Source organism: Polypterus senegalus, chromosome 2, assembly GCF_016835505.1.
Source record: "Polypterus senegalus isolate Bchr_013 chromosome 2, ASM1683550v1, whole genome shotgun sequence".
NCBI classification, from domain to species: Eukaryota; Metazoa; Chordata; class Cladistia; order Polypteriformes; family Polypteridae; genus Polypterus; species Polypterus senegalus.
Window position 1 is genome coordinate 46610153 of NC_053155.1, and position 27479 is coordinate 46637631.

General features: G+C 38.5%; 1 protein-coding gene across 3 annotated transcripts in view; it reads right to left on the minus strand.

Moving 5' to 3' along the window:
• frmpd4 (FERM and PDZ domain containing 4) overlaps positions 1-27479 on the minus strand; it is a 787881-nt gene that overhangs the window by 603382 nt on the left and 157020 nt on the right. Inside the window, exon 1 of one of the 3 annotated variants that reach the window (XM_039743625.1) lies at positions 17971-18544. The exons of the other annotated variants lie outside the window; for them this stretch is intronic. Within the exon in view, the coding sequence (XP_039599559.1) occupies positions 17971-18011 (41 nt within the window). The 5' untranslated portion in view covers positions 18012-18544. Of the gene's footprint in view, positions 1-17970; positions 18545-27479 lie in introns of those variants that run through there. 3 annotated transcript variants of the gene reach the window in all.

Consider the following 27479-nt stretch of genomic DNA (forward strand, 5'->3'; position numbering starts at 1 on the left):
ACACAAGAATAACTAATTAGCATCCCCCTCCGTTAAGCATTCCATGGCCAAACATCTTCTCTTGACCCACTCACAAATCCTAGAAGCTCAGATTTTTTAAATTGTTCCCAGCTATGTTAACACGGTCACACAAGTGGCACACTGTGCCGCTCTACTTTATATTGTGCAAGAGAAAGTTGTTTATCTGGGGAGTGCCACATGTCTTTATGGTTATGGAAGAGACTTTGCCATACACCATAAATTAAAGAGACCTCTTTTCTTCTTTATGTGTTGACAAAAGGTTATTTCATGTCACCAATGTATTATCTTATTCAATTTACGTAAATGGAAATGTCTGTCATAGTAATAAAGAATTGCTTCAAAGTAAATTAAATTGTACAGATACCATTAGCAATGAGCTCTAACTAAACATGTGCTCTATTGCCCAGTATAAAAAGTCCAGATAAATTGGATCAATGGGTGATTTCAGGTGAAATCCATAGAGTTAACCAAATTAAAAATAATTTGTTCTTGTTTCATCACAAGGGATTGAGATCCTAGGGTCAATATGACTGTCTTTATTATTCTGCTCAGCTGTGTAGAAATAAAAGTTATAATCAGTGATTATTGAATCACCCAAGTTTGTACTCACATATAGTTTTTCAAGAATAACTCTTGAGATTCATTTTGCTGGGGATTTTGCAATTGTGGAATGTGAAACTCACTAGAAAGCGTTTGTATTTTTTAAATGTGTTTTGTGGTGAAAAACAAGTCATATTTCTCCCTAAAGATTCATCACACTTACATATTTATCTGTATTTTTTAATGAAGGAAAATGAATTCTTAGTAAGCCTCTCATGTACATTACCACGGAGGTGCAGTACATTTTTCAATAATGTGACTTGCTGTTTTTTTCCACACAGAGATGCACAAAAATGCATCATTGTGCACATTACAATGTTTTCTCCAAAGGAAACTGCTTGCCACCATTACCTACCAATTTCCTGTTTCCTGATTCTTGTTGCTGAGGGTTCACACGCTTAATGTTCCATGAAATGTTGAGTGTAATTTCTGTGTTTGATGCACATGCAGGAGTGCAATCACCGAGTTAGTCATCATAATTGGCAAAGTGGTCTTCCTCCTACCAGTACAAGCAAAATGCCAGTTTGATGACTTAACAAAATGTTTGCAGGTAACAGGAAGTGAATCTGATATTTTATTTTCACTATAAACAGAAAATACTTCCAGACGGGTAATAAACACTTTTCTTTTTGTGTCAATGAAATTAATTTTGGAAGGAAGTGAGACACCATTTAATTCACTATTTTTTTTTTAAAAGCAAAACATTGAGTTTCACTGAGAATCGCTTCGCTCATCACTAGTCATAATTATATTACGTTCAACCAGCTATCTATTTTTTTAAGTGCAAAGCACTAGGGTGCAAAATATCAAGGGTTGCAAGAGAGAATTGAATCATAGTGGTGCACCATAGTGTCTCTTTCACCTTCAAAGTTCTACCTCTGAACCTACATGAAATTGAAAGATGAACTGATGGATGTCTTTTCAGACATCTGGTATTATTGTTTGCTTGCAAAGTTATCCATTTCAGAATGTAGCTTACCTAAGACTAATATGTTTCTTTCCATATGTTGCTTTATGCTTTTCTGTTTATGTTTTGACATTACATTGTGTGTTTATACTGCATGTCTTTTAATAACTCCATATTATTAGTTATTGCATAGTGTTATGGTGATCAAAATATACTCAGAAATAAACTCAGAGTTAAGGATCACACAAATGTAATTGTTTTTTGAAACACTGATTTGTTTTATGGTTTTTCATTTTTTTTTTTTTACTTTGCGAATGTACTGAAATGATAAAATTTGTAGTTTAATAATATAATATAATTTATGGAATGAAATGGTTGCATAAAGAAAGAAGCAGCTTTCTGAAAATATGCAGCAGGTCATTGTGACGATGTGGGTTCTGGCTCCACGCTCCCTTTGATGTTTGGGAACCCTTGAACCCCACACCATCGATAATGTTACCGAGTGAGCTAGTCAGTGAAGGCAAATAATTGAGCATCTGAACAAGGTGATGGTTAAAAGTGAAAACAGTGCTTTAATTAAAAACAGTCAACAAAAAAACAGTGTTCATAAAGTGCAGTTCTTCAATAAATAAATACTTTAAGATGAAAAGTGGAGGTTAAAACCATTGGAAAAAACAATCCTTTAAAACGAGAGGTTAAAATCTTCTCTAGGAAGCAGTCTTTAAAACAACAAATCCGGTGTAACGTTTCTGTTAGCGTCTCACCTGCTTATCCCATTTGGGCTTAGCAGCAGGCAAGACGCTCTCTGCAGCTGCCCTCCTCTTACACTTTCGCGAGACTGGAGACCTCCCGATCCCTGGCTTCGGTTTGGCTCTCATCCCAGTCCCCGAGACTTGATGTCCACCAATGACCAGGACGCACACATTGGGGACTCCACCACCAAGCCTCCCGACTTCCGCTGCCTTTCCGCGGCCTTCTGCGGCTCGTCGCTTTCACCTGGTCACTCCCGCTACCTCGTCACTCAGCGGGAGCAACATCAACTCAAACGCCTGGGTGTCGGCCTAACACCCAGCTTCCTTACAGCTGCCCTCGATCGCGCGCTCAACACACGCACGCACCGCCTGCTTCCTCGCTCCCTGTAACCTCCGTCCTCTTTTCCTCTCTCTCTCTTTTCTCCTCTTTCCATCTTTTCCCCAATCGTTTCTTTTTTCCCCCCTACAACTGACTCGCGCTTCTTTTTAAATGACGAGGGCCACAGCAGCTGCAGCATTAGCCACGGGACAATCATGAATGTGGGCAGTTCCTCACCTGTGCACTAGGTGAGAAACGCCCACCCTACGGATCGTCCCGCGGCCCACTATGGCCCAACGTCCCCTCGCTAAGCCGCAATCATATATTCAAAACGAATGGCTTTTGCTCAACGAGCTGTGGACCCATAACACCACAGTCATCTGTGATGAGGAGGGGGAGCACTGTCCAGTGTAGATGTGAGGCTGTGTGTCGACATGTCAGAGGTATGGTTTAAGTTTGTATGAGCTCCAGATAGCAAAGCATTATATGAATTCCCAAGAAGAAAGACTGGACTTGAAGGAACAATTAAAATTATGACTCTGAAAGAGAAGTAGGTTTGAGAAGGCAGTTTACGACCTAACTACCTGTGTATAATTACTTTCTTGTTTATCTGAAATTGGAGGGAATGCTTGCATGCAGGAACAGAGCAGCTGAACTAGGGGCTAGGTTATGCCTGAGATGCTTCATTGGTGAATTCTACACCCCCACACTAGTCTGGGAGGTGTGTCTGGGGCAACAGAAATATAATAGGTAGAGGCTTGCATGCTGCAAGATCTATCTCTGCCATTTTCCTTCCTGAAGACAAGACATTTCTTTGTCCGTCTTCTTTAGCTGCCCCATTTGTTCAAATGGCCATTCCATCCATGGGCCATCATGGATCACATTTTACCAGAGACAAATCAACAGACTAAGACAGAGATCCACCTGATAGTCTGTTATCCAGGCTGTGTTAATATTATTTTGCCACCACGCATATTTTAGTATCTTTTTCTGCTTCCTATTATGATATACTATCTAATTGTCTAGGAATGCAAATGCAGAGGAAAGAAATGTATTGAATTACATCAGTATTCACTTCTGACAGTGTAGTAAGAGTATGGAATTTGGGGCATCCTGTTATGTTCTCCTTAACATTGGCAAAGAGACTGAAAGGTATAATGGGGTCCCTTCAGGACCCTACCACTGCAAAATATCTGGTGGGCTGCTGCTTTATTGATCCTGTATAAAAATTCCCATTAACACAGCATCTGCACACTCCAGCTTTCTTTTCACAGGTCAGAAAATGTGCAGATTACGGTAACTGGTGATTCCAAAGTGACCCATTTTATCTGTGGATCTGTGAGTGACTAGTTACTGTTATTGAATTGGCACCATATCTAAGACTGTTTCATGCCTCATGTCCATTACTGCCAGGATTGGCTTCAGCTCCCATAATCCTGAACTGAATTAATCAGCCCTGAGAAAGTTATGTAGTTGTTATACAGCAATAAGTGTAATAAGAATGAAATGAATTCAGTTCAATTAGCCTCATGAAGGTGTGTAAAAAGGCACGTCTGATCAAAGGGTCTTCTCTCGCAGAAAGTACTGGGTTAAAGGCTCACCTGGAAGAAAGAAAACAGGCCAAGCTCTAGAGAAAGAAAATGAACCAGACATCTTCAGTGTGACAGAGGAACAGCCACACCATCCAGAGAGGGTATCAACCTATGGCCTATATTACAAGACCGGTGAACTTTTTATTCAAGTTTGTTTATTTGATTCTTTGAGTTCTCTCCTTTGTCCTCTATTAAAATCTAAAATAAACTAGTTTTGATTCTTCTTATTTTTTTTGGCATTATTTTGTATTTAGAGATGCTGGGGCGCTCTTCTTTTAGACATCAAAAAAATTCTTAGTATAAACAGATTTTAAGCCTGCTCCACACCAGATGTACCTCCTAGGCAAACTCAGATAGAACTATGAACTTGTAATCAAGTGTCAATGGATGGGTTGGGGATGCAAACAATTTAACATTTCATTAAACATTCAATACCACTTTAATTATGTTTAGAATCATAATGGGTTATAGTTAGCTATTTGAAAGATTTTACTTTAAATTAAGCTTCTACATTAAATATCAGTATAACAACTCCATCATTTAAGACATTGTGTTTACTGCAAAAACATATATGTTAACTATTAAAATAGGAAGTTTTGTAATAATTACAGAAATCCATAAATTATTTGGCAAATAAAAATCAAAATATGTATACTTCCATATGTTTGCATTCTACATATTCATTTTTCTATGAGCTGCAGCTGAGCATCATTTGCCTCTTGACTAACTGGACTCACTGTAATACCAGGACTTCTCTAGTCAGTAAATATTTTGATTTCACTGGTCTTTGATGCATTTAATATTTTTCCTCTATTTTTCTCTCATTTCTGTTGCTACTGATTTTAATTTTTTGAAAATATATAGCATCTTAGGAGTGTTGGTTTATGTTGAATAATGGTGCATTTGCTCTGCTGCCTTTAGACTCTATAACTTCGAATCCTGACTGCGACTTCCCATAACTCAAGAAGTGGATCAAATGGTTCAGTAAATGAATGGCTAGACAAATGACATGTAAGGTGGCATGACAGCACTGCAGTGGGTAAAACAAATGGGATAATGTATTTTTGTGTTAAATCTGTAATTACTGTACATGGGCATTTTTACTAGCATATGGCATATATTGACATGTGTGAAACATATGAATACTATACAATTTAAATATTTTTGTACAGCACTCTTCAGTGAATACAGGCTCAGAATGTTTGCACAATTTTTTTAGCTATACTGTAATTTCAGAATATTTAAGCTATGCATAACAATAAATGTAAATGCTGATAGTAGCTGGACGGATTTGGGACATTGCCACAATTTCTGCCTTGCCCCCACAAACTCTGGACGTATTCATTTAGTCAGCGTATTATTGAGCAGACTGTATAACAATGCCTCTGCGACTAACAACAACGGACACCACGTCACCAAAGTTATCCCAATGTTGGTAAACCAAGGTAACGGCCATGTTACGAAGTTTGAGAGCAACGGTTTCGCCAATGACATTTATCCAAAAAAACCCGACTGACAGAAACAAACAGTTACCTGAAGCAGGAATTTCTATAACATTGAAAGAAGTGTTAGTTCCATGAAATACATTTGAAGCGGTAGCCATGGAGGGCCAAAGGATTAGTCAACGTGGCTCACAGCTGGATTTGGACCACAGCACAGACCAAAGCAAGTGAGTATGTGTTTGATGAGCTGTTTGAGTTGGCGGGCAGTGGTCTGAGGTGCGTTCCTGAGCACGTGGGAGGAGGGGTAGAGTCTCTTGGCGGGGCTTCTTTGTTTCTTTTGCATGGTTTTTCATTGTGGACGCGGTCGGGTGTCAAAACCGAAAAGAATAATGAAAAGTCAACGTGGCTCAGACGTGCATGTGGACTCCTAGCACAGACGAAAGGGACTAACTGGGTGGTTGGTGAGTTTTCGCGTCCAGGCACATGGGCAGGCAGTGTGAATGCCTAGAGAGCTAGGGTAGACGCGGGCCGGTGAAAAAGGAGTGTTGGTGGGCAGGGAAACGTCTTCCGTGTTCCTGCAGGAGCATCTAAGAAGACACATGTTTGTCGCGGATGCGAATTGCTGTATGTAGCGTGTAAAACAGTTTGCCATGGTGCACGCAGTCGTGCATCATAACCGAAAATTCAGTTTTTAAAGACTGCTTACCTCATTGTGTTTTAACCTCAGTTGTAAAGGATTGTTTTAAGGATCCCATGGGACACCCCTCGCAAACCGTTTTACACGCTGCATATGGCGATTCACTTCCGCGAGAAATGTGGCTCAGAGGTGCATGTGGCCTGTACGACAGACGAATATAAATGACACCATTTTTTCTGTGTCATCGTGTCCGAGTTGGTGGGCGTGGCTCTGCGAGTTGTCGACGTATCCAATGGTCTTAGAGTTGGTGGGCGTGGTTCCTTCCTGTGTGCGCCATAGGTGTCTTACTTGTCGGCGGCTTAGTGAATCCACGCCCCTTCCGGCGTGCTTTCCATGGGTGTCTTGCCTTAGTGAATTATATATATAGATGTTAAGAATAAATTTCTCCAGAATAGCATTCTGGCCTTTCAGTATTTTAGTAAGTATTATGTGAGAAATTAAACTTATGATATCCTGTTCAATTATGAAGTTAAAATAACTAAGGTGGTGAGGGATTGATACCACAGTACTGTTTTCAAGATTACTGTAAAATCTGGGATTTTATTTTATCATTTCTATGAATTAAGAAGTTCATAAAATCTGTTCTGCTTACGTTTGTGAGAATTATATATTTGATATTTTTCTTCTGTTAGCTTACGGTACTAAAAAGGTATTTCTGGTTTTATGTCTTAAAGTCAGGAAAAGTATTCAAAATGGGAACATTCTCTTGTTAAATCAGACTTAATCTTTTTGTGTTTTAATATGTATGTTTTGAGTGGGTTAGGAAGATAGATGAATGAAGCTAATGCAGCTAAGGCCTGTTTTAGAGTAACACTACAGTTATCTACTAATCTATATTTTTTTTTTTCCAGAACTAAGCTTTTGTTTCTCATAATATCGAATCTAGATATTGCAATGTTCTTGCTATAATTTATGATTGTATTGGTAATGGCAGAACAAGTCTAAAATAATCTAGACAGGGTTCTTCTCTTGTTGGTATTTTAATCTAATAAATTAAATAAAACACACTTCTTAGGTCCATAAATTCATGTTCTTTTGTGCTCCTCTATTTGTTGAGTTTTTTACCGTTAATATTTGGGTAGTGAAATTTCCCCAGTGCTATAAAATCTTAACTAACATTATTAATGCTAAAATATTATTATTTTTCAGGTATTGTAGACAGAAGTATGAGGTAAGGTTGTTTTAGACACTAATCATGGCATCTGAGTGGCCAAGTATTACATATTAACTATCACATGCAAGTAAGAATTTCACTCTACACTGAACAAGTGAAAATAATGACCATATAAACCTATACTCAATTAGCAGCATAACATAATATTTTCAAATCTGATTAATGCAGTTCAGGACTGCAGGCAACTTGAGCTAATCTGGGAAGGGCTGGGCACAAGGCAGAAGGAGACCTTTAATAAGGGTCCACTGGAGGGCTGTTTCACATATACATACACATTTCACTCACACTTGCACAGGGGCAAACCATTTATTCTAACCTGCATGTCTTTTGGGATATGGAACTCAATCAAGCATACTCAAAGTAAAACTCATGCAGTCCCAGGAAATATTTTCAAAATTCTTATGGACAATATCTAGGCTCAAGATTTGGTGTCAGGACCTGAATCAGCAGTGCTAACCACTGTGCTACTATGCTAACCTTAATCGAACAATAATCAGACATAATTTCATTTAGTTGAGTAATACTGCAGTTTTGAAACACAACACATCAAGTAATTTGATTCAATGTATGATTGTGGCATTGAGGTGGACCTTTAACAATCTGGCAAAAGCTTACCAGGTTTAGTAGGTATGTAAAGGTTTCTGTTTCCATATCTATGTGAATATTAAAATAAACCTTCAACGTTATTATACATATATAAACGAAAGACTTGCATGCATCTCACTTCTCACTACGAAAGACGTGTGTGTATGTGTGTGTATGGAGCAGTCTACTCTGCTAATGCTCACCCATCGCCTTGGGAGTTGGTGTGAATTCTACAGAAGAAGCTTATACAAGTGTGACTTTTACATTTTGTCTGTGTTTGCATGCACCTCACTCCTCATTCAACTCGAGCAGACAAACTTATTTGTGTAGTACATGCACATTGTGTGTTCACACAACGAGCTTCCATACGTTTGCCTGAGGCAGGTTCCTGGCTGTCCCGCTCAGTTTGTTCCACAGCTGCACTCGACTCATCAGGATACGACCTCTCCTTTTGCAGTGGAGAGTCCACATCCTCTGCCTTGGGTAATTCTTAAGAGTTAGCTGACGACTCTGCAAGTTCATCAATATAGTAAAAGCAGCTAGTACAATCGTAATTTATAGCTAAGTATGATCAAGCCTGCCATATCTATTAATCGACAAGGTATATGACCCAGGTGATCTATAAGTTAATACAATGAATGTGCTAGATTATCTTTTATTATCTATTATGAACACCTAGAAAGGTGTGAAAGCGCCAAAATGAAGCAATGTGCAGTTTATCACATTCGATTACTTGAATTTAACCTCTGTAACAAATATTTGTTTTTGTTTTCAAGAAAATTAAAACAGTTTAGTGCTGCCTAAACCTAATGAATAGATTCAGATTTCCCAAGCCAGGTTTCAGTGAGAATCAGCAATCACATTGTGCTGTTAGTATAATCTTGCTAACCAAAAGAAGTAAAGAAATGTTTAGAAACAGCATTTTAAAGATACTTCTAGGGCTTTGTTTATTTATTTATTTTAGTATGAATTGAGTTAATAATACAGGTACAGGTACTACTAGTGAAGAATACATTTTTAACTGTAGGTCTGAATTTGCGTTTTGTTGGTTAGTTTAAGATGGTTTGTGTTGGATTTTATAATCCAAATAATTTAGTATCACATTTCATTTGAAAGTGACTCAAATGCTAAATATACTTAAGCATTTAAAAAAATAAAAAGTCAGAGCGTTAAAAAGTTTAAAGATATAGAAAAATCTGCATTTTAGGACAAATTAAAACAATTTTGTTTCTAATTGATCTCTTTAAAGAAGAATTTGTTATAGTCCACACAATCTATGCACGTCACTGTCAAATAAAATGATGAACTGGCTGCACAGATAGCTTCATACTTGATTTCTAGACTCAGCCTCAGCAACATATGAACAACTAGTAATATGAGATCTGAGGCAGTTTTATATACAGCATGTGCATTACAAATAAGTATTTTTAGAAACAGAAATATGACCTTAAGCAACAGCTTCAATAATGTACAATGTCCTTTATTTAAGTCTTGTTTTCTCGGACAATGCTGGAAATATGCAAAAAAGCAAAGTAGTAAATTACTTCAAAAATGAGGTAATGTACTCTTCTTAGTGAAAACTTTTCAAGCAGAAAGACAGTATGGCTCATCATTTAAGGCTTGTTATAATCAATATTTATGTTATCAAGCATGTTTTCTAGTGAGTACTGTCACAGTGAACTTTACATGTCAATGCAAAAGGATGAAACACTACAAAAATAATCAAACAATCTAATCACTGTACAGTGCCAAGAGGAGGAGTGAATACAGATAATTATTCAGTATCTGACGGCCTAAAGCTTTGTGATACCACATGGCAAGATTTTAACACAGACGGAGCACTTGTACTTAAACAAATACTCTGGGCAGTGTCCCTTATCTAGTTACATAATTTTGCCTTGCGGAAGACTGAAGAATGCAGCAATTAGGGGAGGTATATTGGAAAAGGCGCATTGGAAATGCTCATAATCATGTGGGATTGCTTCTCTCTTCAATGGATACTTCATCTGATGTTTCCGCATCTATCTATTGACATTGTCCCTAATGACAAGGTAATCAATCCTATTCTGACCCAGAGTCCCTAAAGAATACCAGAGGTAAAAACAGGTCATTCGTTAGACAGCACTGTAATGAGATAACACGTCGAAAGTCTTTAACTATATGAGAAGAGAAAAGAAGCAACACTCATTTATTTAAATCACAAAGCCTTCATTCTACACATATTCAGTAATACATTATGTGAGTTAATTTCAAAGATTTGGAAAGTAACAGTATAAAGTTCATAACAATAAACCAACCCTAGATAGGGTTCTAGTCCACTACAGGCACTATATATTGTAGGTAAGACTCTTTGAAACCACTGTTTACATTATTCACATCGCAAAGCATGTAGTGTAATTATCTAATTTTACAAACAAAATTAAATTTGCTTCTTTAAAGTGTGTGGTTGCATATACCACAAATTACCTCATTAAAAATGTAGCACATAAATAAAATATATGATTCATTTAAATGAATCACACCATTTCATGATCTCATTTAGCTTTCTAACTACCCCAGATGGCCTGACCCTAGTAGGTTACAGCATCCCTGCTATTCACCAGACAGTGCACATATAAGAATTAAAAGCAATGCTTCACAATTTTAATAACACCTTCAGGCAGGCCTCCCTTCCTTCAGAATGCCCTTATTGATTCACCTCCTATAACTACATCTATAAATTTACAAATGGTAGAGGGGGTTGAGGTGGCAATATTTTAAACAAAACCAGGGATATACGATTAAATAACTGAACTCACACAACATCAAATTTTAGATGCAACTAGAATTAGAATGAGCATCTATCTATCTATCTATCTATCTATCTATCTATCTATCTATCTATCTATCTATCTATCTATCTATCTATCTATCTATCTAATGAAAAAACAATTAATTGCACCTTAACATAAATTTTTGTGGTATAGTATTCATCAATAAATATATAATTAACACTCCTATATAATAAATTGAGCTTTATAGAGACAGAAGTAATTGTGTTTCAGTTATCAATGTGAGCATGGTTAGCTGATGCTATTAAGTTTGGATCATATGTTTTGTAAAATGCTCTTTGGAGACAGAGTGGCCCCGTGACTAAGATGCTGAACTTTAAACCACAAGGTTGCAAGTTCAAGTCACTGTATTCCAGTTGTAATATATATAGTCAATGGCCACTTATAGCTTAGTGTCCTGCACACTCCCCATACAGTATCTTTCATTAACATAACTCATGCAACTCATGTATTTAACATTCAGACTGAATCGAGTAGTTTAGTTGTTGTTAGATCAGAAGTGACGTTGATTGTTGATGCCAGATGTTGACTTATTCAAGTTAACATAAAGCACCAAACACTCAAAAACAGCTGTTTATAACAGTGGTGTGTAGAATGGCAGTTCTCAGTTGACAGACCATCTGTCCTTTAAACAGATGGGTTACAGCAGTAGAATACCCACTCGTCCACTCTTGTTAGCTGAGAAGAAGAAGATGAGGCTACAGCACATATTTGATAACCAAAACTAAATGACTGAAAGTTGGTAACATTTGGCCTCATCTGACATCTCTGTGTTTTCCCTGCATAAACACGTGAATCTATGGATCCAATCTACTTACAGTATATCAATGGTGCAGGTTGGTGGTAGTATAAAGGGCTTTGGGAACATGTTAGGCATCTTCAAATGAACTGTGCCACAGCCACCCTAAACAGGGTGGTGATCAAATGTCTCACTTGAAGGCCACAGTCTACTGTTTTTAAAACGGATACTTTCTTTAGGATAAAGTACCATGTCACAGAGCACATGTACCATGGCAGTGACTTCAGTTTACTGCCATGGCCTCTCAATCCAACAGAGCACCTCTGAGATGATCTGCAATGGATAATTAGGATGTTTGGTTAAAAAAACAAACTGTGGGAACTTTGTGATTCTATCAAGTCAGAATGGAAAAAAAAGCTTTAGGGAATTTTTTTCAGCAACTTATTGAATCTGTGACTTGAACTATTCAGGTTGTTTTCTTCAAGTTCAGGTTTATTGTCATTTGTCCATGGTACATAAGATGCTCAACACATTGAAATTCTTACATGTGTACTTAGAATAATTTGAAATAGTACAAAACCAATACAAATTTGTATCAGGAAAAAAAAATTTGCATATATATTTGTTTAATTTTTTCAATATTTCTTATGACTGGCTGTTCATTAACCAGTGGTCCTGTACTGGTTTGCCAGAATGCAAGAGGGAGCAAAGTGGTTGTACAGGATGGTTGAGATCTTTAATAATGGTAATTGGTTTTCTAAGGTAGAAAGTGTTGTTTATGTCCTGAACAGAAGGCAGCTGGGGGGCAGTAATATTTTGTCCCAACTTCACCATCTTCTATGAGGCTTTACAATCTTGACCCAAGCAAATGATGTACCAGCATGTGCCAATAAAGAAGGACTGTACTGTACACTCTACGGAGGCAAATGTGACTGCTACCCAGTACTGGATATGGTACCTAGTAAAGTGGCTATTATATTATATTATATATTATATATATATATATATTATTATTATTATACTAGCCAACCCGCGGCGTACCATATACTGCATAATCAGGCTGGTTTTTTAATGATTTTTCAGCACAGGAAGAAAATTAACATTTGAAAAATCGGTACTGTAATAAATCAGCAAGAAAAGCAACATTGTAACAATGCACGGAACGAACCAACACACAATCGTCCGTGACTGAAAACTGTCAGACCGCCATCGCTCATGTGCCCACCTCCAACTCGTCACTTGAGTCATTGTCGTCTTTGCACAGTCCAGATGCACCTCTGACTCACGTAGACTTTCCGTGTTCCTGCAGGAGCATCTAAGAAGACGCATGTTTGTTGCAGATGCGAATTGCTGTATGTAGTGTGTAAAACAGTTTGCTATGGTGCACGCGGTCGTGCGTCGTAACTGAAAACTCGGTTTTTAAAGACTGCTTACTTCATTGTGTTTTAACCTCAGTTGTAAAGAATTGTTTTAAGGATCCCATGGGATACCCCTTGCAAACCATTTTACACGCTACATATGGCGATTCACCTCCGGCGTGGCTATTCCTGCATGCGCCATAGGTGTCTTACTTGTCGGAGGCTTAGTGAATCCACGCCCCTTCCGGCGTGCTTTCCATGGGTGTCTTGCCTTAGTGAGTTATATATATAGATTATATTATATTATCCATCCATCATCCAACCCGCTATATCCTAACTACAGGGTCACGGGGGTCTGCTGGAGCCAATCCCAGCCAACACAGGGTGCAAGGCAGGAAACAAACCCCGGGCAGGGCGCCAGCCCACCACAGATATTATATTACTGTAAATTATATTATATTATATTAGCTGTGTAAGCCCATGCTGTAAAAAGCCCCGGCTCCTGGAAACTATTGAAATCATCAGAAAAAAAATTGAAATGCAGAGTCAGCGGTTTAGTTTTGCAGAGGTGCTCGCCCCCCTTGTCTATCAGCGGCTAAGCGAGTTTCAGTTTGGCAACAGAGTCTCTTTATTCAGCTTCATGCTGTAGCCTCGTCCTTCTTTTTTTCTTCCGACTCGTTAACGTGGGATGCTTTGCCTGCTCTTGGAGCTTCATGCTGTAGCCTCAAACTTCTGGGCCAGACATACTTCCACTCTTAGACGTTTATATATTATATTATATTATATTATATTATATTATATTATATTATATTAGCTATGGTGATAGAGTAAATGTAAAAATATTTGATATTATATTACTCTACGTTTACCCTTAGTGTTCTCTTGTTGCCTTTCCTCTATATCCTTGTGTCATTCCACTTCTCTTGCTTCTTCTCTTGATTGCGTTCCTATAAGGCCAGCTCCTAAGACTGTCATTTGAAGATGTGTTGCTCACCTCATAATCAGGATTTGAACTTCACAATTCTAATATATTGTGTATTCATCCCTACTACTAAGCCATCAATGTCAAACTGGCCAATCAGATTTCTCAGAGGGACCGGACTCACATACAGTAGCATTTTATTATATATTAGATATATATATATAGTCTTATGAGCTCTAATCACTGCTTAGTTATGTTGAAACAAATTATTTGGGAGCGTAAAGAAGGAGAAAAAGGGAGAGAAAAAGTGCAAAAAGTAGCCTAAGGACAGACACACTTCATCAGATCAGCTGCAGTACATTTGAGTTGATCAGTGGATTCCCTCTTAATGTGTTACTCCTCATTCAAGCAGCTACACAAGAAATGAACAGACATTTGTGTCTTGGGAGTATTCAAGTGTATTCCAACCATAATATATTCAGTAGGTGTTCAAGTAAACCCCAGATGGGAATAGGCAGAAACATGCATTTGCCTACTCAGTCCTGCTTCTTGGTATAACCATGAGTAAGTGATTTCTTTACTTAAAAAGCCTGCGCTTTACTCTGTTTGAATTGAAAAAAAAAAAAATTACTTTGGCATTATGTCCATTGTGGAAATCCTCTACATAATAAGCAAAGTTGAAATGTATGTATGTCACCATGTATTTACAGTTACTTTTAGTATTTTTTAGTTTCATGGCTTCATAAAGTAAACTGTATTTTGCAGATAAAGTGGTCCATTATCTAATACTTTCTAACATATACAAGAGTAACTCAAATAACCACTCATTACGACCGAGATATGCAGAAGAGCATCTCTGAACACACAACACATTGAAACATGAAGCAGATGGGCTACAGCAGCAGGAGATGACAACGGGTGCCACTACTGTCAGCTAAGAAAAGACAGCTGAGGCTACAATTCACATGGGCTCAACAAACTTGGATAAAAGAAGATGTGAAAAACGTTTCCTTTTCTAATGAGTCTTGATTTGTTTCAGATGGTAGGGTCAGAATTTGGTGACAACAAGCATGGATCCATCCTGCCTTGTATCAGTGGTTCAGGCTGGTGGTGGTGGTGTAATGGAGTGGGAGTGGGCCACTTAGTACCAACTCAACATTGCTTAAATGCCACAGCCTTCCTGAGTATTGTCACTGACCATGTCCATCTCTTTATCCCTTATCTTCTGATGGCTACTTCCAGCATGATAACGTGCAATGTCACAAAGCTCAGATCATCTCAAACTGGTTACTTGAAGATGACAGTGAGCTTACTGTACTTAAATGGCCTCCACAGTCACCAGGTCTCAAACCAGTGGAGCACCTTTGGGATGTGGTGGAACTTGAGATTCACATCATGGGTGCGCAGCCGACTAATCTGCAGTGCGTGATGCTATCATGTTAATATGGACCAAAATCCCTGAGGAACGTTTCCAGCACCTTGTTAAATTTATGCTACAAAGAATTATGGCAGTTCTGAAGGCAAAAGGGGGTCCAACCCAGTACTAGCAAAGTGTACCTAATAAAGTGTGTATATGTAGTGTGTGTGTGTGTGTGTGTAAATAATTCTTTGATATCATAATATAAGTGGAAGATAATTATTCCCTTTATTAATGAACTGCAAAAGAAATATTTGTAAACATTTGTTGTAAGGTATGCTTCTCAAAGATTCACATTGCCTGTGCAGATTCTGAAATAAATCTGAAGTGTCCTACACATTATTACTTTCCCTGTATGAAGCAGTGATTTTAAAATTTTGACTGTGGTACTATATTGTATTTATAGTTAGTTAACTCTATAAAGCAAAATCTACTGGAACTAATTTGGTCAATGTGAATCTTCTTCCAGCATGGATTCAGAGATTTCCTTTAGTTATTATTCACATATTGGCACAGAGGCAGACACTCTCTAGAAGTTGCCAAATTCTGTTCAGAGATGTCTAGAACACGTAAACCAATTGAAAAATGTTAGATATAGGAAAATGAAAAATAAGGAAATGAGTTGTTTAGTCCTTGTATGTTGCTCTAGCATAGTGTTTGTTAATGAAGCAAGTTTTTTGTAATAAATAAAATGAGCTTGACTGTTGATGATGTTTTTTACTTTAATTTCACATTCCTGTGCTTTGTATTCTTATTATCTTTCTATTATTCAGGCATTGAACTTCACACCTCTAATATACTGTGTATTCATTTATTATTCTATTATTCAGAACAAAATTACATTTTCATTGGACCTTCACAATGCACTTGGTGAGTTGTGGGATTACTGCACTTTCATTCTGCTCTTTAACCTTTGAGCTTTGGTTGAAGTTGTATCAGAAGCTTTATCTCTAAAGCACTTGATCTTTATTAATATCCAGCAGAAATGCATGCATGGCTGTGGGTTATTGCTATTTATTACTTTATTTTCCGGAGGGCCAGTGGTGATTGTGGTATGTTCCAGCAGTAGACTGAATCTGTGGGATAGTGAGAGTGCTTCTGTGATCAAAAAGCAAATCCCCTAAGAAGATTATCCCAACAGAAATCAAGAAAATCCTACAAGTTAAGTATCTTTATGCAAAATCTTTCTGGAAAGTCTTTCTTCAGCATGTGCAATTTGTCTGAACAACTAGAAACTGTAGAAGAATACACTCCAGTGGATAAAAAAAAATCAATGTTTTAAATTAAAATATTCTAAAGAAAGCATTTTCTGCTTGCTCAGTTATTGAACAGAATTACACAAACACAGCACCAACTCTTAAAGCCATCAACAGAATGTATTAAACATTTCTGAGTCCGCAACAACCTTGAGAATTTTTTTTAATGTAATGGTTCTTGTTTTTACCTGGAGCAATAAATCAGAATTCAATATCATTAGGAGTTCTTTTTTAATTATCACAGCTACCTATTTTGTTTGCCATCTATGAAATGAAAACCTACTATTAATAGCAGTCTTTCAGAGCATGCAGCATTGCAATAATCATCTTTTTGCAACTTCATTTTAGGCAAAGTGCTGCACTTGTAAATGAGCAGAGCCTCCTACATTAGAGGATTCTTGTGCAGCATGTTTAAACAATATTGAGAAAAGCAAACATTAAGACTTTTAATAAGAAGCAACATAAGATGCTTTTGGTCACCTGAAAGCTAAAATATTTGCCTCGTATAGTTTTTCACTTTTTCCTCCCTCTCAACTCTGGGGATTAAAGCAATATTTACAGAACATACCAAATGAAATCACTGATTATTCTGATAGCGGAGTACAGGAGAATTACCCCTGGGATACAACACATAGCATGCATAACAATCTCATGTGAAATTGTGAAGTATATTGCAGGCTGCTTTATAAATGAACATGTTTATCAGCAAATGCTCGACGTGACTAGGTAGAATTGCAATGCCACACTTTTTTGAATTCTGTCATGCGTAACCAAATTAATAAGACCAACATTACCAAATATTCTTTCAAATAACAAGAAATGAATCCTAACAGTTCTACGATATTATAAACACAGCCTTTGGATCCAAAATAACCAGAAAAGAATCCCAACAGTTCTGTGGAATGATAGGAAAGCCTTGGGATGCGGTGTGTTGATATCAAGAAGTAAGCTGTTTATTGAGCTGATAAGGATTCATACTTGGAGCTCATAATTAAGTTAAGCACAAAAAGACCTGCCATCAAATAGTATCTCTTCTATTTCCATGTCCAGGTTGTATTGCAGTGCAGAGCTATCCATTGGCAACAAACTTGGTATGCATCATCAGAATCAGAAGCACATTAGTCAGAAGTGAGTTATCTGTCATTTCTACAGGCACCCACCATCTCATCTGAGGCTTATTGCATTACACTATCATTAAATCCCCCCAGCATGTTGCTTTTTTTTCTCCTGTTCAATGCCCACATCACATTATAATAATAATATTTCTGGTCCTCTGAGTGCAGCTCAACAACCCACAAAAAACATGCATTCACTACTGAACAGCACAAAGGGTAATGCACATAATAACACACACTTACCCTGAAAGCTTTGCAATCTTCACAAAGCTGAACACATCCATGTGTGCAGGTTACTAGAGTTTATCTCCGCTAGGATTTTTTGCTTGCTCCCTTTTTCCCTTTATTTTGTATTATTCTTGCTATTTTTTTTTATTCCATCTCCATGATGTAAATTTCTTTAGAGGCAAAAGAGACTCAGCAGCGGGGTAGGAATCATCACCCCCCCATTCAGGATTCTGCATTTCAGAAGCATTAGTCTGTCCCAGCCTGGGGAGATGGCAAGCGGACCCAGTGGAGCAGGATTTGGAAGATATTTTCTCCTGCTACATCTTTTTAAGGGAGCTTCCATCAGCTACATAAAGCCACCATCATTTAGTTTTCATCACTGTGATATAATGAGCTCAGACCGTGTGCTAACAACAGCTTTGAAGAGGAGAGGGAGGGGGGATGGGGGAGAGAGAGAGCAGAGAGGGGGACGTAAATCACTGCTGATGGATGTTCCTGATTCTCGTGCTTTTCCCTGACAACGTAGAAAAGATTCTTCCCATTGCCCTCTTCATATGATTATTATTGCTTTTTCTTTTCATTCTGTGCTTGCTGTTGGATTTGTAAAAGCAAATCAGACTTGCAATATGGATTTTAGTCATGGGAGGAGGTAAGGTAGCATAAAGTGGAAAAGGGGAGGTGGAGGGGGGGTGCTATAATGAACAGATGAAAGCCGGAATAGCGCTTTAGCAGATTGAATAGCTGGGGGCAGAAAGATACCCTGCCAGTCTGTTTATCGGTGCTGCTAACTTAGCATTATAAAGTAGACATGAAAAGTGCAGGCTGCTTTTTGAAGAACTATTTGCATAGTCATGTTTGACTATCTTTCAAATGAAAGTACCAAGTCTACTACCTGTAAACACATATGTTACATTTAATTTAAGCACATCAGAAGGATTTGATATGGTTAAATAAAAAGATATTGGGTGGCAGAGTGGCATAGTGATTAGTGCTAGGTTAGTACCGAGGTTTGATTACTGCCTCCTGTCCTGGAAGGCTGGAGCCCTTACCTAGCCGGGATGCCCTGAGTATGGAAGGACCAGAGGAGAGAGTATTTTTAAGACTATTTCTCCTCCGGACTGACAGAGGGCAGCCCCCTTGGTTTCCAGTGGGGCCATGGATCATGAGCATGGAAGCTCAACCCTGCTGGGGCCCGTGCCCACTGCCATGGGGCAGCAGGATTTTTGCAGGGCCTTATTTAACACCTGGAAGTGCTGCTGGAAGAAGCTTGTTGGGCACCTGACTCCTTCTGGGTGCCCTGTAAAAGGTGCCAGTTACAGCCACTCAATGGTCTGAGTCGGGAGGAAGTGGACGAAGCTCTTGAGGAGGAGTGGAGGCAGAAGGACTGGCAGCAAAAGGGACTGTGATGTGCTCTGTGCTTTGCCTTGTATGTTCTGGATTCTGCACCTGCGGAAATAAACCGTTTGCTGTGTGGCAATTAGTGTCCTGCCTGTCTGTGTTGGGATTAGGGTGGCTGTAGGCGCCCTGGGCTTCACACTCCTAAATACAGCATGTGCACATTAGGTTCATCGCAGTTCTGAGTTAGTGTAGTGTGAGCATGGGGAGGTAGTTGTGAGTGGATTCCATGATGGATCACAATCTAAAGTTAATCAATCAAAGAAATATTCATAACAATCATAGTAGTTATAATGTAGATATTCAATCATGATACAGCACATATATTGAAAGACAAATTTTAAATACTGTACTGTATATAAAAATTGAATATGAATACATAGCATAGCACTCTGAAACCTGCTTCACCCAATTCAGGGTTATTAGCCGCACTGAGCTTAATGCTGAAACTGACACTTGTATGGGTCCAATTTAGAAAAAACAAAAAATCTAACATGCATTTCTTTGAGATATGGGAGAAAAACCACAGAGCCTGAGAACACATGGCGAGAAAATACAAACTGCATAATTGACATTACAAGCAGACTTGGTTTTCAAACCCAGAACAACGAAGGAGCTGTGTCAACAACTGCGCCACCATGCTGCCCCTGTATGCATCCAGAAAAAGGAAACTATATACAATGCAGGGATAATTCATAATTATGCTGGATTTTGCTTGCTCTTCATGCTACCTTGTACTAGTAACAGTAAGTCGAGTGTGCGGTTGGATGGACACATCAATTAATGGACGTATAAAATGAAGTGAGAGGGTGGAGCAAAACATTCAGTGATTTCTATAATGGAGTAAGTCAGAACAATTTTAAAACAATGCACTTTTTTTATAAAAAAACACCATGGGCTGCATTTTAACAATGTATTATAAAATAAATCACATTAACCTGTGCAGGTATGCATTTGGGTGCATTAACAAGCTGGCATTTGCATTGGTTGTGAAAAGGATGCACAGGATTAGGAACATGTACATTAGAGGGTCAGCTCTGGTTGGACGATTGGGAGACAAAGCCAGAGAGCCGAAATTGCATTGGTTTGAATACGTGCAAAAGAGTAATGCTGGGTATACTGGGAGAAGGATGTGAGGGATGGAACTGCCAGTCAAGAGAAAAAGAGGAAGGCCTAAGTGAAGGTTTATGGATGTGGTGAGAGTGGACATGCAGGTGATGGGTGTGAAAGAGCAAGATGCAGATGACAGAAAGATATGGAAGAGGATGATCCGCTGTGGTGACTCCTAATGGGAGCAGCCAAAAGACGAAGAAAAAGAAGAAGAGGTTGGCATAGTATTTTGTATAATGTTGTCTTGTCCACCCATTTACACTAAGATACTCAACTTACCTCACTTAAATTCACTTTTCATTAACCATGACATAGTGGAGCAGTGGTTAGTTCTGCTGCCTCTCAACTCCAGTAGCCAGGGTTCAAATCTGGGCTCAGTTATTTTGTAGAGTCTACAGACTTGCTGCATGTTTGCATGGCATTTACTCCCACATTCCAAAGACTTGCAAGTTAGGCAACTCTAAATGGGCTGGGGAGATGAGAGTGTGTGCAAGAGTGAGCTCAGTAACAGACTAGGACCTTATACCACCTTATGCTGCAAGGATAGGCTCGAGCTCAGAGGTGGGCAAAGTCATTCCTGGAGGGCCGCAGTGGCTGCAGGTTTTTGTTTTAACCCAGTTGCACTTATTGCTCTAGTAACTCTTCTGCCTCATTTTAGTTGTCTCGGTCGTTAAGATTTTGAGCCCTTATTGCTTATTTTAGTCTTAAACAGCTGTTTTCTTGGTTTTTAATGGTTTCTTATTAGCAATAAGATGCAGATGACAAAATAAACCAGCATTTCTCCATTTAGCTTGTTACCATTTACAGGTACACATGTGTGTATTCATCATGCACTATTTGGTTTAATTAAATACTTGGAAGGAAAGTGAAGAGAAAAAAGTGAAAGACTGAGTATTACTCATCCATTTTAGACTTCAGATCATTTGGATGATATCCTTAGAAAGGAAAAAAAAATCTAGGATATAAGAACTACCTGATATGGCAGAGTTACAGCACTAGCAAGTCATGAAATTTAATTATTGGCAAGGACTGTTTTCTAATTAAGCAACTGGGTTGGGGCAAAAACCTGCAGCCACTGTGGCCCTCCAGGACTGAGTTTGCCCACTCCTGCTCTAGCTGCTTAAAAGGCAAGAACTGAATTTAGAGGGTTCAGCAAATAGATAGAAAGACAAAGGAAAAATAAAGTGGCACCATGACGCAGTAATTAACAGAGCTGAACTGTCAGTGTTAAAATTAACACTTAAGGTACATATATATATTGTGGTGGACCCATGCCTTGCTGGGACACCCCATTGGCACTAGATCTGGGGGAGCAGCCATGGGATGCACAGCACATCCCCTGGAAAACTTGGTGGCAGCCCCGCTGGGTTGCACTGGGGCCAGAGTTATGTTACACCGGAGCTCATCCCTGTTGGGCTCCATGGCCATCGCCAGGGGGAGCTGCATGGCTTATTGAGCCCTTGTGGGCTGGAAGTGCAGCCTGAATTAGATTAATTATCACCTGAAGCACTTCCGGGTGGGCTATATAAGAAGCCAGCAGCCACCACTCCAGAAGCCAGAGCTGGGAGGAGGACAACGCTTGCCACGAGGAGGAGGAGGAGGAGGAGGAGGAGGACTAGAGGTGGTGGTGGTGGTGGTGGTGGAGAAGAGGGTGTCTTGTGTTGGTGCTTTGTTTTATTTTGTTTGGTGTGCTTTTGGGACTATGTAAATCTTTTTGTTTAGTTTTCATGTACCTCCGCTGTTCCTCCATTTTGGATTGTGTCTGCTGTGGTGTTTGAGACGCCCTTGAAATAGACTTTTTTCTGGCATCTGAATTGGGCCGTCGAATTGTGCGTCTTTTTTTCGGTGGTATGGGTATATTCGTGAAAAGCATGACAATTATAATGTGTTACATGTTATTACGTACAGAATATGCACCACAGTGAGATGAATTTACCTTGTTTACAATATGTCGGAAAGCGAACAAATGGCACCAGTCAGTCAAAAAGAGAAACACTGAAATTGTACTGTGAGTCGGAAAGTGAGTAAATAGCACCACAAATACGGAAAGCCAGTGAGAAAGAGTAGCACTGAAATTGTACTGGGAAAAATGGCGGGGAGGAGTGCTCTGTTTCTAAGGAGCATTTGCATTGAGGTGTGCTGGTATCAAACGGACGTTGGCGATGATAACTACAGAGAGAAGTGACATACAACCGGTGCTGCATGTGGGGAAAATGGCGGGGGAAGGATGTTGTCTTTTTAAGGCGAGTCTCTGTTCAAACGTGGTGCCATATAATGGACATTGGTGAATGAAATATAGCAGTATCAGTGCGTGTGGGAGTGTGACCCGCGGGAATGTGGGTGTGTGAGCCAGTCACGCACACTGGGTCGTTCACGTTTTATATCTATACGGCAATCCCCCTTCACCTGATCAAAGCAGTCGGCCTTCTCATACCTGGACACTTCCACCATCTCTTGGCAATTTAAAGAAACATGGGTAAAGAGTGACACACAGGGACCAAACGTGCTGCTAGATGGTGGCGCCATGAAGGTTTGTTGCAACGTGCGGCCATCTTATCGATGATAAGTATAGGGACGTGTGCCAAAGGTGAAAAGGTGCCCTGCCCTTCACCATGAATATTTTTCCCAACAAAACATACCCCATGACCTTCTCCTGGTCACAAAGGAGCCCCATCCCCAGTTTGGTGCCGATCGGCAGATTTGTATGGTGGACAAACAAACATGCATACACACATCGACTCTGCTTTATATAATAATTATATATATATATATATATATGAAAACAATGGTCCCATATATACACTTTTAAGGACAGCTTTAATACTAGTATTGTTAATATAACCTGTTGATTTTACGGCACAAGCTCTCCCTGAGTCTGCATGGTTTTACCATTAGTATTTCATTTTTCGCCCATATCCTACACAGTTTAAAAGCTATCAGTAACATCTGAATCACAACACAATTTGAATAGAAAACACCATTTCTGTTTAAAATTTTAGATTATTAATAGACAGAAAGTACCAATATTGGCTTAAATAAGGAAGTTGTGGAAAGTGGCTCAAGTGGTACTACCTACCCTTGCCTCAGAATAAAAGAAAAGCTGTAAAGTGCCCATGTCATGGTTATTCTGATGGTGAACACTCACTTTCATGACTCAGTGTGATCACATCAGCAGCACATCAGGGCAAATATATAATAGAAGGATTTTTAAGAATTGTACAAAAGTGCCTCAATACAGTTAGGGTCAGCAGAACAGACAATTGCATTCTTTCTTGAACTTTCTGGAACCCCAGAAGTTCCCTAGGCCATTCCTACACCAGAGAGTGATCCCTCTGGATATAGTTCTAATACACCATTCGGTGTGAAGGTATGGGTTGGCAAGAACTCAACTGGTGGGAAGTAGTAAAGTGATAGCTAAGAGGTGACAAAGGTGAAAAGGAGAGTACGCTTTCAGAGGGCATCAGTGGGCAACTATGATGGGTGTCCTGCTTGTATTAAGGGAACTAATACTAGTTTAGGTAGGTCCAGAAGGCAGGTAGATTTATATTGTTCATGCCTATTTTGCTATTTATTTATACCAGTTGCTTTGGGTTATTTATTTCTGTAATTAATTATTACAATCACATTATTTGATGTGACTTTACAAAAGTTATTGAACAGTAGGGTTGGGGTCATCTAATGAGTGCATTTTTGAGTTGCATTAGTGGAGTGGATACCAGCACACCTTCTATTCTCAAAAAAAGCAACCAAAAATATAATATATGGCATTAATGTATTTTCCATGAATGTTAGCTAATTTCAACTATATGTATTGTTCCATATCTGTCATCTTTATTTTGTCAGTAATTTAACAAATTACTACCTACCATATGTAAGGAAGCTCAAGAGCCCCAAAGCATGTAAGTCCCAAAAACTTCCAAAAATGCCCACTAGAGAGGGAAATCCTACCAAAAACCCTGGCTGGTATCATTGAGGGCAACATAGAATCTTGATAAATAAAAGATTTATTTCAAATAAAGGTCCTGTTATACAGGGAAGACTCCAAAGAGCAGGATAGCACAGCAGAGAATGCCTGCTAAGTCAAGACAATCCAGGGCTAATATGTCAAAGTAAAAAAAAAAACAAAAACAGAGCACAAGTCAAAAATCAGGAATTTCACAAAAAGCACAGAAAATCATGATTGAATAAACTCATCTCTCCCAAGCGCTTTTGAATGAACTATCTTTGTATAGTAGAGGCCTTTCCCTTTCAGTGATGGGCTGATGGCCCCACTGGTTGGGAAACAATCCACTAAACCCACAGCACATAACACAAAAGTAACATTAACATTAATCAAAGACTCAAAATTGAACAAATGAAGACATAAAACAAATATCTGAACCCCAGTCAGGAGCTGAAATACAACAATGACTAATAAATTACTGACTACATATTGCATACACATAAAGATACAGATTTGTTAAAACACAGATAAAATATTTGTTTAAGAAGGACAAAGCAGTTCCAAACTGATAAAGATAAATGAAACCTAACAATATCTGTCTATTATGAAGCAATAGTTATTTTAGAAAAAAACTACATTACCATGAACAATGAGAAGCCTCTCAAAAATAAAAAAACATTCATTGGAATGACAAAACAAATACTTAAGTAGAAAACCAAGAAATTCAAAATAATTACTTTAAACCCAAATAACTGAATAAGTAATTCAAAAGAGTCACTTGCTTATTAGGTAAAACTTAAGGAATGCCAAGGACCAAAATCACAGAAATAAACACTATAGTTTTTATCACTATGATCCTTATTGGAAGAGCACGGGGAAGCAGGGCAATGCCACAGTCAGGAGGTGATCTTTTATACTTCCTTCTAGTAAATGCAGCCATAACTGTTGCAGCAACTGAAGGCCCTGATTTCTTAATATATTCTTTCTATTTTGAATACACATTATATTGAAAATAATGAACAATTACAAGGAAAAAGTGAGAAGCAAAGAAGGCTTAAAGGCTATAGCCCAACAAGAGGCATAAATACACATTTACATACATTTACTTTTACATTTACTTATTTGGCTGGCACCTTTATCCAAGGCAGCTTACAACATTTATGGTACAATTGGTTCCATTTCTTTTGGTTTTCCAGTTGGACCACATGTAGGTAAAGTGACTTGCTCATGGTCACACTGTGCCAGTAGAGGGATTTGACCTGATAGATTTCAAGTCTTAGATATACTCTTACGTTCCATATCAGAGCAGTGTGACTTGGTGGCCTTGAGAAGTTATAGAGCAAGAAGTCATTTTAAAAGGGTGACTTAAAGCCACTCCTGGCCAATGTCCCTTTGAACTTATAGTTTAGAACTGAATTATGTCAAGAGCTGTGGGTTAGAATCAAAATTCCCAGAAGTCAGGTGGACTGAATGATTTTGTGGGTGTTCTTCATAAAGCTCTACAGTCTTGGGGGTGAATACAACAATATTGAGGGGTGTTATCAGTTTTTTGTTTACCCTCAATGATAGCAGACAGAAGAGAAAACTTTCTTTACATATATTTTACCACTCCTTCATAGACTGTCTTTGCTGCAATAGGAATAATTTCTAATACAGCTAAAGCATAATGTTGACATCAGTCCTGAGAGGTAGCCGTTATCAAACACTTTGCTTCAAAATGACTGTCAACTAACTGCAGAGAAGTGTGAATTAATGTTAGTGGATAAGATAACATGAAGATCTTGAGCAAGCTTTCAACATTTTGAAGATTACTGCCAATGTTTTTTTTTTCTTAAAATATGATAGGAAACAATGTGGAAATGAGGAAGAGATTTTCTATTATAATTGAAATGCCAAGACACTTCTTCCTAATGAGGATTGTAAAAGTACACAAAGGCATAGCCAAACTTAACCACTTTTAAGAAAGAATTGGATGTGATAACTAGATTAGCCTGTGATTAGCATACAAATGAGAAGATGCTGCACTCTGTAAGTTTTGAGGTAGTGCTTGGTAAAATTCTATCTATCTATCTATCTATCTATCTATCTATCTATCTATCTATCTATGTGGTGCGCATGCTATGCACTGTATACACACTTAGTTACTGCTTTACTGTACTGTGTCCATCTACATATTAACCCTAATTGGCTGTTTGGAGGAGGAGTAGTCTATCTTGTGACTGTTAGTCAATACATATAGCATGTAGAAGTAGTCAAGAGATTTAGTTATTGCTCAACAAAACTTTGGAATAGACAAGACATGTGATATACACAACTTTGACCATATTATGATTAGTGATTTTAGAATTTGAGCAGCCCATTTTGGGTTGGCATAGAGTGGTGTGACGAACAAAAGCAAAAGAGTGGGTGGCAAGTCTTCTGGCAAAAACACTTTTTGTAATGAGAGGGGTGAGACGAAGTTCAAAGTAACAGCAACACAACAAACAGATCTTTACAATAGTGGCATGCTGAAGGACTACGTGCAATAACCAAAATTGGATGACTGAAGATACGAAACATTTCATACAGTCTGGTGATTTTCTGTTCTGAAAGACGGATGGCAGGGTCTGAATTTTGCATCAATAGGATGATAAGAGACATTTAGAGAAGCAGCAGCATGCACAACACAGACCTTCAATGTCTGATTCTCCTTTGAGCTTCAGGATCTCAATCTGAGACATCATCCTGTAAAGTGAGCTGGAAGCATTCATGTTTGTTAGTGTGTAGATTTGGAAGAGAAAAACACATAAGCTAATAAAGCAAGAATTACAAATATTTGTTCATTAACTCTTTGATCTGAATGATTTGTCAAAAGGAAGTCAGTTATATGCAGTGGGGCAAACTATCATGCTGAAGAAAGCAAAATTCCACAAGATAGAAAAAGGCACAGGGATGAAATTACTAAATGTCTGACGACTTCCAATGATAACATCAGCAGAGGCACTAGCAATGTCTTACCCATACCTACATGTGACAGCTATGTAATTAGAGTTACAAAACAAGAGATACATGGAGGGACCAGCTGGAAACAGCAAAT